Here is a 17559-nt window from a genome sequence, read left to right on the forward strand (position 1 = left end):
TGTGGTTTTTGTTGACATTTTGCTGCACTTCCACTGCCCACACAAACCCACGCACACACACGAATCTACGCTCACCGTTGTTCTTATCTGCATTTTAATGTGGCTGTTCTTTAAGGTGTTTTTGTTTTTGCCATTGTTAGTTTCCGTTCTACATTTGATTTGCTTATTTTGAAAAGTTAGCCGGGACACAGTTACTTTAAAACTGTACTTATCAGTAGCGCTTGCCTATACATTTGTTTTTATTTATGACCCATTGTTTTCCGCTTAATTTGCCAATGACCTATAATGTGAGTAAATGAGAGCAGGGCGATAAGCAGTGGACATCTCCCGCTTCCTTCGCCTCCCTTTTGCATCCTCCTCTGCAATCTTTTACCCAGTAAATATGCAAATAATCGGGTGAACGCACTTCAATCTTTTTGAGCAGCCTAAGTGTATGCAGTAAAAATTGGAAGCGCGGTTTTTGAATGTGAAAAACCAAGAGAGAACGCTATAGTCGATGCCATCGACTATCAGATACCCGTTACTAGATAGTACATTATTTACTTTATTTGCTTTTAACTTTTTAATGAATGTCCCGAATGGAACAAGATGGGTCGGAAACGCTTCCGTCTACCGGTTACATACTACCCGACGAATCTAGTATACCCTTTTACTCAACGGGTTACGGGTATAATAAAAGAGTGATGTGTTGTTTATTTCAATATCCGAAACAGTGAAGAAATAAAATACCTTTTCGACAAATATTTGGTGATTACACAGAATTCTAAAATGTTCTGCTTATGTACAGTAGTAGTTACCCAATTGATAGCAAAATGTGTATGTGGCTGCTTCTACTCCGTTCTAATAAATATTATTTAAAACTTAATTAGTAAAGGATAATAACATTTTAAATGGCAACAAAATTATTATAAACTCACAGGAACTCGGGTTATCTTAAGAGAATTGGGCAAAATATTTGCGATTCATAAAATCAACCGAAAACATATTTACTTCGCAATACCTAAAGTTATTTATATGCATATTTTTTATTTTTCTTCCAGTTAAAGTATTAAAATTTAGCAAATATGTTGCTAGGCGAATTCTAGTTAGTTAAAATATTAAGGTTAAGTGCAGGGAACGTCGCAGCCACCAGGGTAAACGAAAAAGAGGCGGCAGCAGCAACACATTCGTGAATTCTGAAGAGCTCCGTCATCCGTCATCCGTCCTCCGCTCCACGCAGCCACAACAACAGCAAACACGGCGTCCCCCCGCAACTACGTCCGCTCGCGCTCCACCCCCCAGTCGCCCCACTCCCCGCAGGCGGCACTCCTCGGCGGCGTCGGAGGCGGTAGATCCCACGGTCTCCATCACCACCACCCGTACCACCACCACTCACCATCCCCGTCGCCGTCCTCACCGTCGCCATCGTGCCCCACGCTGCAGTTGCAGCCGCGATTGCACCAGTCGGAGCAGCAGTTGTGCCAGCGACGCCGCATCTATGCGTCCACGGGGAGTGCCGCCAACATCATGATGGATCGCGAATCCCTTAGCGAATGGGCTAAGGACAAGCCCCTCAGCATCCTGCAGCTGGATCCGGCGGATCGTGCGGTTCTCCGCATAGCAGGTGAGTCCAAAAATTTCATTAGTTGTGCGAGTAAAAATGTCCATTGGGAAACTGCAGTGGTCGCTGGTGAAGGGAAAGTTGCAGAGGCTAATTAAGGGCCGTTTCTTGTCCGTCCTGCAAGTACATTTAATCTGCTGATTAATCGATCTTCGCTTTTTCGTGTCAAACGCATACCGCTTTCCAAATAGTTGGTAGTTCCCCAGCAGAGAGTTAATCAATCGTCAAAAACAAATTTTTTAAAAAATTTTAGTTAATTATTAATTATTTAAATATTCATTTTGTCAACAGTCAAATGCAAATTAAATAAATTTTATTTACTATAAATATATTCAGTATATGTAAGTAATTGCTCAATAACTAAAACTTAAATATTGTTTTAAAAGCATACTCTGCTACTGACAATATACTAAATGTTGCCACTCAGCGAACGATCATTGTACACAGGGAAAATTTTTGACGTTCTCATCTGAGTTGAAAATGTTCTTAAAAAAAGAACGAAATTTTTAAGTTAAAAATATTTTTATTGGCTCCTTAGTGTATACTTATCAAAAGTTGTTAAATAAACTCAATTTAACTTTTCTCTTCTCTCCATTTCGTTCTTATGTTGATACCAAAATGTACTTACAAGGTTTTTAAGAACGAATGTTCTCAATTCAAGAACAATGTTCTCAATTCAAGAACAATGTTCTCAATTCAAGAACAATGTTCTTGGATAGTTTTCTCTGTGAACTCAACAATTAACAAACATTCAGGATGCTTGTGGTAAAAGAGAATGGTCTGAGATACAAAATATGATTGCTTAAACAAACGAGCAGTGTAACGCAGTCGAGGTAATCCCCCGGCCGACAGCTCCACTCAAACGGCAATATGTTGCACAAATATTTGGTCGCCCCACTCGAACGTTCGCCCACCCAAAGCTGCACCACCCGGTGGTTCATTGCACTTAGCATTCAGCAGTGCCCGCCAAACTGTGCTCGCACTTCCACTCGCTTTGCTGCCTTTTCATCGACGCAGCGTTATTATGCGCTTATTCCACGCTAACGGTTGCAGCCTCCGCCTGCACATCCCGTCTCTGTGCCAGCTTTGCTGTTTTGTCTGTCAGTCACTTGTAGTTCTATTTCTGTTCCGCCAACGGAGTTTTTGCGGCCCACAGAACTGTGTACTAGATAAATTCCCCATCCCTCCGTTCGCAATTTTGCAATGGCAACTGAAAAATCGAAATTTATGTCGCCGTCGCAGCCTGAGGGCATTGTTAGTGCCGCACAATAAAAAAGGCTAGAACGCAAATGGAGGCAGAATGCGAAGTCTATTGAATACTTGTCGCATTGTGCCCAGGCGGTGTCTATTATAAGGTTCCGACGGAGAGGAGTTCAAGGGATGGTCGAGGAGAGAAAGAATGTCGGATCAGAGCCCACTGAAATATATTAGATTTTAGATCAGTAGCAGTGTTTTTACGATTTTGGTCCCTTGCTTGCCTCCAAATAGAGGTCTGGAGTTTCTGACTCTGCAATTTTTTGTTAGTTTTTATACCCGATATTTGTAGAGTTAAAGGGTATACTAGATTCGTTGGAAAGTATTTGACAGATAGAAGTCAGTCTGTCCGTATGAGCGCTGAGATCTCGCAAACTACATATAAGAGCTAGAATGTTGGGACTTGGCATGAAGATTTTTGGACTTCCTGCGCAGCGCAAGTTTGTTTCAGCAGGGTGCCACGCCCACTCTACCATAACACCAACCAGTCTAGCGCCCACATTTTTCATGATTTTGTAAAAATATTAATAAGATATTGTTCTAATTATCAATATGCATGCCAAAAATTGGGCCATTCATTAGAATATTATAACCAAATAATAATCAATATTTTGCTAATTCTACCGAGATTGCCCACCACATGCAGCAATTCAGCTGTTTTCACTAATACGCCACCAAGCCGCTAGGGGCGTTATAGCCTAGGTGGCGCTAGGTTGCGCTGTATTCTAGGTGTGTTAGTGAAAAAAGCAGATTTGCTGCAAGCATACATCCATTCCTCTCGCACTCCCGTTAGCTGATTAACGGGTATTTAATAGTCGAGGCCATCGACTTTAGCCTTTTTTCTTTTATATAGGTTTGGACTAATGCAACAGAAGAAGTAATAATAAAAATAATACTTTTATTATTTGAGATGCAGTATTTTAACATGATAAGTAACATGCGTCAGCGTTCAGTCGTAATTACTTTCAATTGAATTTGATTCAATAAGTTAGAAACGCCCAAGATCGTCAATGAAACTGAAAACAAAACTCGTTTTACCTTAACGAGCTTTGAGTTTGTGTGCATGTGCTGGATATATTTATAAAGTGAGATTGATGTCTGTGATTAAGACCCCGAGAGGGACACCTCCACAAATGTGCCCCCATGTTCCCATTCCTTAGCCGAATCCAAACCCAAATCCGATTTCACATGCGAAATGAAAAGTTTTGCGCCCTCTGATGGAGTTTTCGCTCTTTTTCTATCAAGTTTTGTGTGGTTCCCCGTAATATTCGTTGTTTGCCGCTGAGTTTTAATTAGCCCTGAGCCAGTTAGCCCACACACGATTTGGCCAAATGCATGTAACGGAAAGCGGAAAACTTGCCTACAAACAGTTGGAAACTGTTTGAAAAAAGACTGGCAACTAGCTAATGAACAGTACAACGCCCCTTCAAACGCGTTGCTTTGGATCATCCCAGAGATGTGTAATGGCTGGGTTAAATAATTTTAGCTTACGGTCTTCTGTTTACAATTGCTGGTATATTTTTAAGCATTACTCTCTCATTTTGATTTTCTTACCTTTGGCTACGCCTGCGCAGAGTGAACCAATTTTGGTGTTTGAATATTTAGACGTTTGCGTGTGGGTATGAAGCAACATTTTCAGTTTTTGGCCAGGCTATAATACTCTGAATCAAGCCATTTTTGATTTTGTTTTCGGATTACTTTGACAGCATTCGACAGCAGTTATTTTTAGGTTGGTGTTATCACCGGGCCTGTCCCATTACCATTAATCGACAGCGTCTTGAAGTGCTTGGCTCGATACCGCGTTATCGTTATCGAACTTTTTCGTTAGCTTGTCAGAAGGCTTGGCCAAAATCGCATCGAAAAATGTGGAGGGGCGACGCCAATCCCCGGGTTGCATCGCACAGATTTCATTAATAACTCTGGCAAGTGTCTGTGTTCTGTTTTTATGTGGTTGAAAACTATTAGATATTCCAATCACATTTACGTACACGATCGGTTTTAATGGGCAAATCAGCCCGGCAACAGGCTGCGGCCGCAACCGGAAGTACAGTTGTCAAAAGGAAGTCAACAGAGTTGTATTTTAATGACATTCACGGAACTAGGTCGAATGTTAGATTTTTAAAGAATTAGTAAAGAAAACTGATCTTGATTTTTTTTCAAACTTTCCCAATATAATTTCATCAGTTTCTTATAAAAATCAAAAAAGGTAGCAATTTTGTCGCGTGAAATACTTTTTTTTGACATTTTCTGTTGTATCTGGAAGATACAGATACGCCTGCTGACATAACACGATGTTGTTAATTGAAAACTGATAACTGTTTCCCTGTTATAGTCTGTTTTATTCTCCAATTGCTATCTTCTGCTTCTGTTTCTTTGTGACATTGGGCGTATTTCGTATTCGCATTCTCTGTTTTCGGCGATTCTCCTTTGGCTTTTTGGATTTTTAATTGTCGTTATGTGTTCTTGTGTCTCCATATCGTTCTGCAGCTGTTTGTCTGTATTTCGATTGGGTGGGCTTGTGTTTGTATAGATATCTCTAATTAGTTTTCAATTCAATTTGCATTTCTCGTTCGCTTTGTTTCCCCACTCTCCGTATGTTTATCTCTCTATTTCCAGCGACTGATTTTAGTAATTATTCGTCTTGAGTTATGACATTTTTAAGTGCTATGGAATCTAATGAATCCTGGGTTTTTTATCTTCCCTACATTGTTGTGGATGTTTTTATGTGTATTTGCCAGGTGTCTATAAATTTAGTGTTCTAACGTTTTTGCATGGCTCAAAGAGAATGTTTGGTCTATTCGAATGCTAATAAAATCGACTTTAAAACAATTTAAACCATGCTAACTTCTAGAAACAACAGTTTTTAGATCCCACAATGGTTACTAATTCAACGTGATAACAGCTCTTTTAGTATCTACATATAAAAATATTTTTTACATTTTTCTTTACTCAATTTATTTTAAAATTCAATAACATAAAAAAACCGTGTACATAAATATCAAAATACATTTTTCATGAATTAACTCATATTACGTACTAGATAAGTTAACGAAAGTATACCCTAAATAACTCATAAATGCCGCTCTTGAAATAAAAAAACGACGATTAAAGTTTCAATCATCGTATTTAATTGAAAAGCCAAGAAAATAAAAATAATGATACATAAATAAATCTGTAGCATTTGAATCCAAACGAACATATTGATTTCCTGACTGGCAGGTGATACTCGTGAACAATATTCAAACGCACATTCAGTAAATATCTCGGTATCTAACTCCCCCGAAGGCTGAAAACGCCATATGGCACCTTTCCCAGACAATTGTCCCCCACTTCGGGTCCCCCGTCCTCCCTACATCCCCAAAACATCCCAGAGACTCTTCTGACTCATTAAGATAAGCAATTTCGTGTGTCAATTTGTCCACTCCAAATGAGAAACAAAACTTTGGATCAAAGCGAAGGACCGCCGAAGGCACATGGTTATAAATAAAATCTATATAAAAATGTACGCAGGCACACTCGTACAATTTATTTGTACACAAATATTTAATTACGCTACTAATTGCCAGTGACGATCAACAGCCACGAAATGAGACACTCGGGCTATGCGAGGTCAAGATACTTTATCGAGGGGAAGATAGTTATATACATATCCCCCAGCAGATGTTGTGCAATGCTTTTATTTCGCTAGATCAAGTGGCATTACTTTTTCGCGCTGTGGGAGTTTCATTCAAGGCGTTCCTGCTTTTGTGGCTTTCACAGAAATTGCAATGATCTCAGCTCCAGCCAATATCACTTTATGGATATTTATGACCTGTTATATATATCGCAGCGATGTTTTTTCCGATTTCTGTGTGGGTGGAGTGACCATGACGTCACTGCTGCGAAACAAGTTGGCCTTTGTCAGCAATCGAGCAATCATTTAAATGACATTACACGCAAATAAAAGTAAACAACAAGCCACGTACACTTAAAGAAAAATCGTCATTATTCGGAAAATAGGCCGTTTCCATTTAAACATATGTTATATAGCAACTTACCATTTTTCAAATTAACCAGAAATTACTTAAAGCATTAGAAAACAAACTTTAAAATGATTTGTGCAGTTCACAATAAAACTCAATACCCAAACTATTTTAGGAAAAATTTCTTTAAAAATACAAATGTTTAAAAACAATACAAACTAATTTGATGAAAAAGGTTCCTTACCTGTAGTGGGTGGACAATAATTTGGACCTTTTTTACATGTTAGGGGTTATTTTTGTTTCGCGTGTAGAAGACGCCCACTACTTTGTATAGTAAACCTGTTTTTTTGGGATGGGTAACTACACTCACTTCTGGGGTCTGCCTGCCTTCAGTGGGTCACCCGTTCCATAAAGGAGGAGGGCCCACGGGGCAGGGCACCCTTGAAGTGAAGTGAACTTACACGAATTCCATATTCCATTGTTTTTTCCCGTTTTGCCACCTTTGTTTACAAAGCCAGCAAAAATGGGGAATAAGTCATTCAAAGCCGTAGCCGAATAAGGAAAAAGTGTAACTTTTCAGCGGTTTGGAGATTGGGGAAGAGGGGAAGTCCACTTAGCCGGCATTCCATCCTGACTTGTTTACACTGTGACTTCACAGTAAGCCAGGCCAAATGCCACATTGACACACATATCCGTCTGGTTATTTCCACAGTTGCAGAAACTCGAGTCCAGATTATGACTTCATTGAGAGCCGGCAAATACGATTATATTTCGAATGCAACAATCTTATTGTTTTAAATTACTACTTTTTTAAATGATTTAGTTTATTTATTTTTAAAAAGATTTGAGTTTTTCAATGACTGCATAAGCATAACCGTGCAGCTTAAACCATATTATGCTATTCAAATCATAGTACAGAAACCGAAAAACAATATACCTCCTTTTCCATTTAATTTTCCGAAAGTTCCTATGGCAGCTATATGGTCCGTTTCGACCTATATACTACCTAAAATAGGGAAAATTGTATATAACCTTAAAGCTGAGAGACTAGTTCGACTCGGTTATTGATGCTGATCAAATATACATAGACTTCCCTGCGTTACAAACTTCCGGCTGAATTAATAATACCCTAAGCAAGGGACTAAACATACTTCATGCATGAGTAATAAATGTATTATATATATGTAATATTTATTTATTTATATGACACAACCTAAAATTAAAAATAAATAGTGACTGAACGTTTATTGTTGTGCTGTTGCACGATATGATTAAAATGTGTAATAGAAATTGTATCTTATAAAAAGGCTTTTAAGTTTTTGAAAACTATAAAGTTTTGAAAAATTTTTAGGTACGATTTTTTCTTGTATCTAAGGTGTTAGACAAAAAATGTTTTCAATTTATTCGTGTCCTAAAAACAAAAAATGTATATTATTATGTGATACCTTTTGGGCTTTACAAAATAGACATTTTATTAGGTTACACTTTGCAACCGTTATTTGGACTTCACGTACGGAAACCCATCTGGGTTTCTCTGGCTTACCTATTATAGCGAGTTCAACTTTTAAACAATCATTTTATTTATAATGGTCATATCTTGTAAGCCAGTTTAAATTTAAAACTTATGTCCTTATGGATTCAAAAAGCCAAAACCCTTTCAAAGAAGTTATCGTAGGGCTTTAAAAATTAAAAAACGACGCTTTGGGTGGTATTTTTTTCAAGGCAATATGATATAAGAAAAGTGTCCGAATATTTATACATTTTGTTTCCTATGCGTCCGTATAGTGTTTCAAATTGAATTAAAATCACTAAACACTTGGTAATTATCAGAAAAACCTCATCTGACATTATGTCAATTTACATGTCAATCATAAGAATTTTTAAGTTAAACTTTGATGAACGTGCTGTAATGCTCTTGGATTGAAATGAAAAAGCCTACTCCGAATTGCCTAATATGAAGTATGTTTTTTTGTGTATGCGTAGGCAGTAAATTAAGAACTTGTATTCATATACCTTAATTCATTTGACTAAGTTGGCTTGACTGAGTGCGGATAAATTGTCGTTTCTCTTCGATTGCAATTTCAATTGCCGGCATTCCGCGACCGAACGGGAAATTGTCTGCATCGGCGTCTGAGACTCAGTCTGTAGTTGAGTTTTTCGTAAAGTGGTTGGGGCTGCGCTGGTTGCCTTGAGACGGATGTTGGTTGTGACAGGCGGAATTCCGAAGACTTTGGGCGTAAGCGTGGGCAGCGGTTTAGTAATAGCAATAGCTATGGGCGGCAGCCGCTGCCCGACGGCTCAGTGACTAAGTGGGTGAGACTATTCAATCGCTGCTAAATCATTATTTTTGTGCAAACAATACCTGTCTCAAATCAAACCCAAGTCCTCAACTTTCCATGAAAATCCTTGCTGATTGGCAATCAAATTTCCACCACCTCCCACTTTGTTAACCCATTTATAAGTTCCAAACTCAATGGCGTGCCAGAAGCCAATTCAAAATGCCATAACAATTAGTTGGCAATTAAATGGCGCCCCTTCTTATCCCCTGGTAATTCAAAATCTGCTCAACGATGTGCGATTGCCAATTACTAATTAAAACCAAAACACCATGTGCATGAAAAAACAGTTGCTCTTAATATGTACTTTGGATATACCATTCATGTATCGATTGTCTGGGGGTGTTGTCCACTTGAGGAAGTGGGCTGGCTGGCCAAGAGGGAAACTAGATGACTGCCAAGTGTTGGAGTGGATGGATTGGATTATCTAGATACGGGAATCACTCGAGTGAGACTGAGACCCAGACGGAGATCGAGACTGAGACCCCGGCTGAGAGACATGCAAATGAACGATGGCGGGCCCAAAGACAATACCCACACTGAGAGAAAATGCGAAACCTTAAATAAAAATCAAGGGAGAACGCTTAATTTGAGTGGCTAGCTAGCAAATTTTTAAAAATGTGGGCGCCACGAACTTGAGATTTGTGGGCATGGCTTTGGGCCGAAGCAAGCATGTGCTTCATAGGCATTATCATTCCAATCAACCGCACCCCCTTTTTTAAAAAAAGTTTTTCAGTGTTCAACTATTTATTTGATTTCGCAATACCTATTGCCAGGACAAAAATTGTTAGAATTGGCTAGTAAGTAATGATTAGTAAGCCACTGCCCATAGCAAGAATATGATTAGAGATGTCCCAGCCAGGCAAACATCAGTTATCATCTATGATTCTTCACGTCTAATCGAAGGGGTATACGTATATTTTGAAATTGGATAAGGGACTAACGGGAATCTCGTTGTCGAGGCCCGCAACAGTAGCGTTCCTTCGTTTTCAATTGCCAAACAGGCTCTCAAATTTCCGAATGCTGAGATTAAGAATTAGAAACCACAAAACTTAGATGTCCGTGAAAAACAAAGTTAAAAATAGAACAAGTTTACAAAGCTTATTGATTCCTTTAAAATTTGTGACTTTTTCTCGGTGTGACTGTCCCATGTTTTACGTATGTTTTTTGGCCTAAGAACTGAAAAAGGCCAACTTGGTCGCTTAAGCCTACGCCGAAAATTCGATACTCATTTATGGACAAAGGCTTAGTCACATTTTCGACCTGAGTCACTGTGATGATGGAATACAAGTGATTCCTACTCACTCACACCCTTCGCCTGAAATTCCGCTGCATGGCATTTCCGTTGAAAGCGAAACAGCTGTTTTTGATGGCCGCTTTTCAGATCGATTTACGTTTTTACTTTTCGTGGCAGTATGCATTCCACTTTCCATTTTCATAACGCGTTTTCCAAAAAGCTAATGTCACCCGAAAAAGTTAATGCGCATCTCAGCTGATCGGGCCGCTCTCTTGGCCTGCTCTTGAGCAAAGAAATCGAAAAGCACTCGACTCTCTGCTCTCTAATCCAATTGCATCTTACATTTTTATGGATTCTTCTATTTTTACACATGTTTTTTTGGCCACGCTTGTTCGTGTTTATGTCAAAGTTCTTTCAACTGCAGTTTCCAAATTTGTTTACAAGTGCGTGTCGATCTGCGGTCTCCCTCTACTTCCATGACTATTTCTTTGCGGCTTGGCTAATAAACCACAAAAAAGACGAGAGCCAAATTAGGGCTTTCTGTTTATTAACGGCCATGACCATTAGCGGTTTATTTTATTTTCTTTCATACTTATTATTCTCGCATCTCGGTGAGCCCACATGTTTAAGCGGCTTCCTCTGGCCCGCAGAAAAATAGCCAACGTCTGACCAAATATGAGGAATTTCTTTTTATTCCGCTCACACTGAAAAATGTTTAGGGAAATACATCTCTTATAAAATATCAGAGGCTCAGAAATATTTTTGGATACTTCAAAAAAAATAATGGTTTAAAGATTTTTTGATTTGAACCCTTTTGGGAAGTTTAGAGATTACAACGATTTGAAATCCAAATGAGATGAGGTGCTGAAATTGTAATAAATGGGAGAGGTTTTGAAATATTTTTGGATATTGGAAGTAGGGGTATGCAAGTATTATAAAATGAAACATTTTTAATAATATTCTAATTCTTTTTTGTTAGTGCACTCGTGTTAGAGTGGCAGTTTCGGTCATTCATGTTGTGCACTGAGCCTCGAACGCCACTCAAAGAGCGGATATTTGCTGTTCTCTCTCACGCTCTTTTTTGCCCACACAAAACCGGCCACGCAGTGGTTTTGAATTGCTCATGAGTGAGTGAGGAAAAATAGTTAATCAGTTACTTACGTAAGTGAGTAACTAACAATCTGAAGTTTTTGTTTACGTTTTGATCACCCGCTCGCTGACTTGTTCACTAGTTCTTATTTCTTTACTTTAATAAGAAAACTATCGCTCCTTGGCTCACATTCGAATTATTCTTTTATCCAAGAGGCGGTCCTAACATCAGGTTAACAGGTTGATCCAAGCACACATAAATTCCCTCGTGGGACCATTTTAAGCAGCTGATCAAAGTGAACAGCGAAGAGCGAGTGAACAACTGATCAAATGAACAGCTGAGGAGCAGAGTAGCGCGGTTATTCACTCACAACAAGTTAGCCAACTGATCTTGCTCTTTGAAGTGAGAGCACTGCGATACACCTGCTCCGCTCACTCACACTCACCTGCCGTCGCGCCCCCGCTCGCGCGCTCTCCTTCTCTCTCTGCGGGCTCTCTTCGCTCTTGTATCTCGACTCTTGCATTTGTATCTCAGCACCCAAGTAAATTCGCTTGGCCCAACGACGCTCAGTCATATTTGAACCGCGATACCGAGCGGTTGGGCGTTTCTCTACTAGAACTTCGTTCTCTTACCAGTGACTGTGTGTGCGTGCGTTGCGACCGTGTTTATATACAAGTGTGTGTGTGGTGTGGCAACAACAATTTGTTAACGCACACACTCACGCACAGTTAGCGAACGCAACTTGGCCCTTAACAAGTGAGGAGAAACCCGGAAAAAAGTGCAAAATTATAATATATATTCCGAAAGGAACAACACTCGGAACTTACACACAACAACCGCGTTTATCTTTACTGCTAAAATGTGTTGAAGCAGCAAAGACCCGAAACACTATAAAAATAAATAAGTGACTAAATTCGGCGACTGCATGAATGGCCGCTGTTGTGTTATCGTCCTAAATAAACCAACCGATAAAGAAACTCACAAGAGGAAACCAAGAACTTAAAACTCGATGGTTCACGAGAACCCAGCAGCTGTGTTGCATTTTTTAAATATTTGCCTGTCGCAAACGAGAAATTTTCAACTTCTCCCAACTTCTTTTTAGTTGTGCGTTGTTGTTTTTGCCATTTTTGTTGTTGTTCGTCGTCGGCTGACTTTTCATTCAATAACCAGTTTTTGTCAGATTTTTTCTTCAGATTTTGGTGAGCTTGAATTGCTCTTTAGGGGCGATCTGGTCTCGGATTTTTGATCGCTGCTCACACGCACTAAAATCCACAAAGTCCCACTGTAGTCTGTATTTCATTCTCGTTTTTTCTTTTTAAAGACAAATTAGTCATGCCAAACGCATGCAGTGCTCTCTACACACACCAAAAACACCAACTTTAACTGAAAAACGTTAGGAACCTTGCAATAAAAGTTGCATTTTTGTCGTATAATTGAAATAGATCTGCACTTCTCTGTGGCACAGTTTTAAAAAATTAAATATATTTTTTATAAATAAATGCCCCAATTACAATTCAATCTGTTATGCCTTAAAGCAGTCTTGAAACAAACAGTTAAACTATTTTTTTCTGTGTACCCGCCGTTCTGCCTCTCTCATTTCTCTCCGTACTCCCTGTTCTTTTACCTGTTGGTTCCGAACACACGGCTTTCTTGGCATGCCAGGCATACTTAATTCCGGCTCTCCCGTTTAAGCCTGGCTTAGAAAAGTGAGAGAAAATGCACGGCTCGCATAACTGTGCCACAAATTGGGGGAGGAAGAGGAGGCGGAGGCAGAAACGGGAAAAAGAGAGAGGCAAAAAGCCAAGTTCAGGCAGTGGCAGTGGGGAAATATTTTCCGTGAATTTACTGTGTGAAATTTTGCATGTGAATGGAAAATGCACACGGAACAAGCAGCCAGCAAATAACAATAACAAAAAGCCATAACACAACGAGCAACAAAAATACGAGTGAAAATTATTGAAAGCCACTTGCTGCAGCCAGTAAAAGATGCCAATAGCAAAAGAGACAAAAAGTGTTGACGTTGGAAAATAATACATAAACAGCAAAGAAATTAAAAACGAAATACCCAAAACTAAAACCTTAACTAAAATTCAAGTAAAAGTTCACAAAAACGACACAGAGAATGATTGTGTGTCATCTAGCTACGTAACGCCCAGCGTTTACCTAAATACATTAAAAATTTAAAGCAGACAATGCACACATATTGAAAATAATAAGAAGGCACGTCGAAGTTTTTATGCTTTTCAAAAACATCTAAGTCTGAGTAAACCAAAAAAACTAGTTGTTTTATGCAGGAAGTCTGAATAGTGTATAGAACACCTATAAGATAAAGTAGTCGAATTTTTTAATTAAACATTTTTTTTTTAATGCAATTGATCAAAAACAGGGATTCTTTATCACAATCTTCAGATTAAAATCAAAGTAGCCTTCTGCCAAAGTAAACTACGCAAACTTTGAATGAAAAATGAGTTGGGAGAGCGAAGAACTGGGTCCGTCCATATCTACGTATGACTACGGGTATATATAATAGTATTCGTATCTAATCAGAGCGACAACCCGTCTCCTGGGCCCGCAGCTGGTTGCGTGTCTGGGCATTTATTTATTTATACTTATTGTGCTTTCGGGTCCGAGCCAGAAATACAGCTCCAAGCTGACCTCATGAATTGAATGGAATCACCCACCAAAAAAATATATCTCCAAAACCTGGGCAGAAGTAGAGATTTATTTGTTACTTGCAAATGAAAGTACGCGAACAAATTGGATCACAGTTTTGTCACTGTGGAGACTGAAAAAATTGATGAAAAAAATGGACGCGGAAAGAAATGAATTAAGTGCTCGCTTTTACTTGAGCTTTGTGTCTGCAGCTGCGTCTGATTTCAGTTTCAATTTATCTTTATAAATTTCAATTTGGCTGCCGGGTAAAAGTGAAGCGATCGCGATCGCGCCCTTCTCCCATAGTGTCTTGGTATATGTGGCTGTATCTGGTGGAAGGCGTCGCCAGTTCGTTCGCCCCTGGCGACAAATGCACCACGTAAACTAGTGTATCGTATCTGGTAGATACATTTCGCCCAGCACGTTTTCTTTTGGCCAACGGCCAATTGGAACAAAATGCCGGCAACGCGAAAACATACAGTCAAAGACACCAAATATATAGGAACTCTTCTATGGTACACAGGAAAAAAGACTTAAATGGTGGGCGTTTGGGGATGTTAATTATGCTTATTAAGTAAGACTAATTAAAATATTACTAAGCGTGTAGGAAATCCTATGAAAAACTATTAGGATCGTTAAAAATAAGATAAAAAGAGAATAACAATTTTTAACTAAAATAAATCCTACAAATTACACACAGCTTTATGTGGCAAGTAGCTATTCTATACAATTTTTTTTTACGTGCAGATAGCCGACTTCGTCAACGAGAACTTTTACTTAAATTTAGTCAAGTGCTTAGTACATTCCTTTTTGGTATCTCGCTAATTGCAACTCATTTGCAATTGCTGCTTTCTGATGATTTCACGTTCAAGTACGCGGATCGCAGCGTCTGCAGCTGAATCATCGCAGCTAATTTGGTTGTACAAATAAACAATCTTTGTATTTAAATTTGCCAACTCCAACTCCAGGTCCAGCCAACCGAGAGCAATCGAAATAAAAATCACAAAGTGCCATCGCGAACATAAACTTCGAAACGTGCTAAGAGTCGTCAAAAAACGAAAAATTTGCAGAGAAAGTTGACGACTGACAAGTCCCCACAGTGTTCAAAAAGTATCTGAGTCTCTCTTAATGTGCCACCCGCAAGATGACATCGCATTCCTACTATAAAGACCGCCTGGGCTTCGATCCCAATGAGCAGCAGCCCGGCAGCAGCAACTCGATGAAGCGGAGCAGCTCTCGTCAGACGACGCACCACCACCAGAGCTACCATCATGCAACCACCAGTAGCAGTCAGTCGCCGGCAAGAATCTCGGTTTCCCCGGGTGGTGCAGGACTACCGCCCAACAACGGAACTCTGGAGTACCAGCAGGTCCAGCGGGAGCAGCGGGATCGCGAGCTGTACAGCAACAGCCACAATAGTCATCACCACCATCAGCAGCAGCACCACCACCGCCACTCGGCGACTGGCAGCGCATCCTCGCCGCTCTACGAGACCAGCAACAGCCCGGCTGCTCCCAAGAAGGCCAAGCACTCTTCCACCCAGGCACAGCCGCAGGGTGGTTACGAGGATGCCCTCACCCAGTTTAAAGGTAGCATGTCCATTTGGGATCACTTTATAGAAGATTGGGATATAATGCGTAAGTGGGAAATAGGATTTCCTCGATTCCTTGTGGCATGTTGTGTTCCAGTTCTTTGATGTTTCCTCCCTTTAAGTCCAACAAAGACTTATTAATTGCCCCAGCGGAAATCATTTGCATTTCAAGTTCGCTCCGCTTGTATCTTGTTTGTATGAGTTTCATTTATGAATCCGTCGCGGTTTCCTACCTTTTAAGCTTAACTAACCAGAAAACATGTTTTCCAACGACTCCATATGACGGAAGCCAAGCTTGAGAGCAAATTATAAAGGGTCAAGGTTAGAACCTCTTTAAATGCTAGCTCAGAGTCCACAGAAGTTTTAAGCAAATATTTAAGCTTGAAGTTTTTAACTGGTTTAAAGCTCTCTGGTGGAATTTATGCAAAACCAAATGGAATGTGAAATAGATCTCGAGAAACGAAAAATGTATCTATTACGAATACATTACCTCACTCTTTTGCAATGCATTTCATATCTTTGGTGGACTTTTCAAGGCCTTATTAAGTGTTATAAATATATTACAAATTCCGACAATCGCCAAATATAATGTGTTGACACTTCTTGGGCAAATACAAATACAAATGGTGTCCGAACCATTAGACGCACCTTTCTTGGCACATCACATAGTGATCAAATAAAAGGGTGCCATCTCGACCTTGAATTTAATAAGTGGGAGATCGACGGTAGCAGGGGTTTGTTTGGGCATCGAAGTAGTGGATAAAACCCCTCTGTTCCGGGCACCCCGAATTCGGTCATTCTGACACCTTAAAACTGTGCTGGCCAATCAACAAACTTTCGACTGACTTCAGAATTCCACGAATTTTTAAGTGAACTCATTTGTCCAGACGAAAAACGGGTTTATGCTTATTGACTTTTGTAAACATTTATATTAGCTTTTTATGCTGATGGTTATTCGTTTTCGATTGCCTGACTCTAATTTGCTGGCGCCGTTAGTTGGAATTTTGTTGACTTGTAGATAAAAGCAAGAAATATTTTACTTTTCATTTAAAGTGCATTTTCTTACGTTATTAACATATAGTGAGTTCATAATTTAATATGGAAAATGCCTGAATTTCTTATCGATTGTTGCCGACGGTCACAAAACGATTAGGCTAACGTCATTAGAAAAAAAAAAAATTTATCAAATTGATATAACTAAATCTTTCTAATATTTAGGTACTACTCCATAAAGAAATAATAATTTTAAATATGCAGATAGTGTGTTTGAGTAAACGTTCGGATGAACGTTGGAATACTTTCAAGTAACTGTTTATATATATCCAAGATCAAACGTCCTTCTAAGGTTAAGTGTGCTAATCAATGACAATGACTAAATACAAAAATAAACATTAACGAATATCAAATAAGCTTCTTCGAACTCTTCTACAACAACTTAACGAACGTTTAATCGTCGAAAACAAATTCAACTTAGAACGTGACATCATCACGCGCTCTTCAAAAAGCCGCATACAGACACATTTTCAGATAGTGCTACCCTGTTTCGGTATTTGTGCCGGCGAAGTCGTACACCTTTGCACAATCATTATTTGTCTGAATATTTATGAACTCTTTGTGTGTTGTTCTTGGCTTAGAGGAAGATAAAAATAAGTCCGATTACGAATCGGGTTGTGTTGCATGCAATCGTGCAGAAAGATTTCTGCGGAAAGATCGGCTCCCCCAATGAATGACAGAGTTTTCAAAGGTGGATCCCAGCTTGAATGGAAAATTGCAAACGGATGAGTCATCAACGATTGAAACAAGTTCATGATCTTTTCGCTTCACCATTTCACTCTCT

General features: G+C 39.4%; 1 protein-coding gene and 1 pseudogene across 40 annotated transcripts in view; both read left to right on the top strand.

The window, feature by feature from the left end:
- Positions 1-1045: 1045 nt before the first annotated feature.
- shot (dystonin-like protein short stop) overlaps positions 1046-17559 on the top strand; it is a 70506-nt gene continuing 53992 nt past the window's right edge. For 7 of the 40 annotated variants that reach the window (XM_070994879.1, XM_070994889.1, XM_070994885.1 and 4 more), the window contains exons 1-2: positions 12080-12235; positions 15100-15768. In XM_070994879.1, coding sequence (XP_070850980.1) covers positions 15276-15768 — 493 coding nt within the window. In that variant the 5' untranslated portion in view covers positions 12080-12235; positions 15100-15275. Of the gene's footprint in view, positions 1604-12078; positions 12236-15099; positions 15769-17559 lie in introns of those variants that run through there. The other 33 variants (XR_011603741.1, XM_070994881.1, XM_070994890.1 and 30 more) reach the window with 16 other exon arrangements.
- Positions 8960-9408, top strand: LOC108019551 (uncharacterized; annotated as a pseudogene).

The sequence above is a fragment of the Drosophila suzukii genome, chromosome 2R (genome assembly GCF_043229965.1).
Source record: "Drosophila suzukii chromosome 2R, CBGP_Dsuzu_IsoJpt1.0, whole genome shotgun sequence".
Classification (NCBI taxonomy): domain Eukaryota; kingdom Metazoa; phylum Arthropoda; class Insecta; order Diptera; family Drosophilidae; genus Drosophila; species Drosophila suzukii.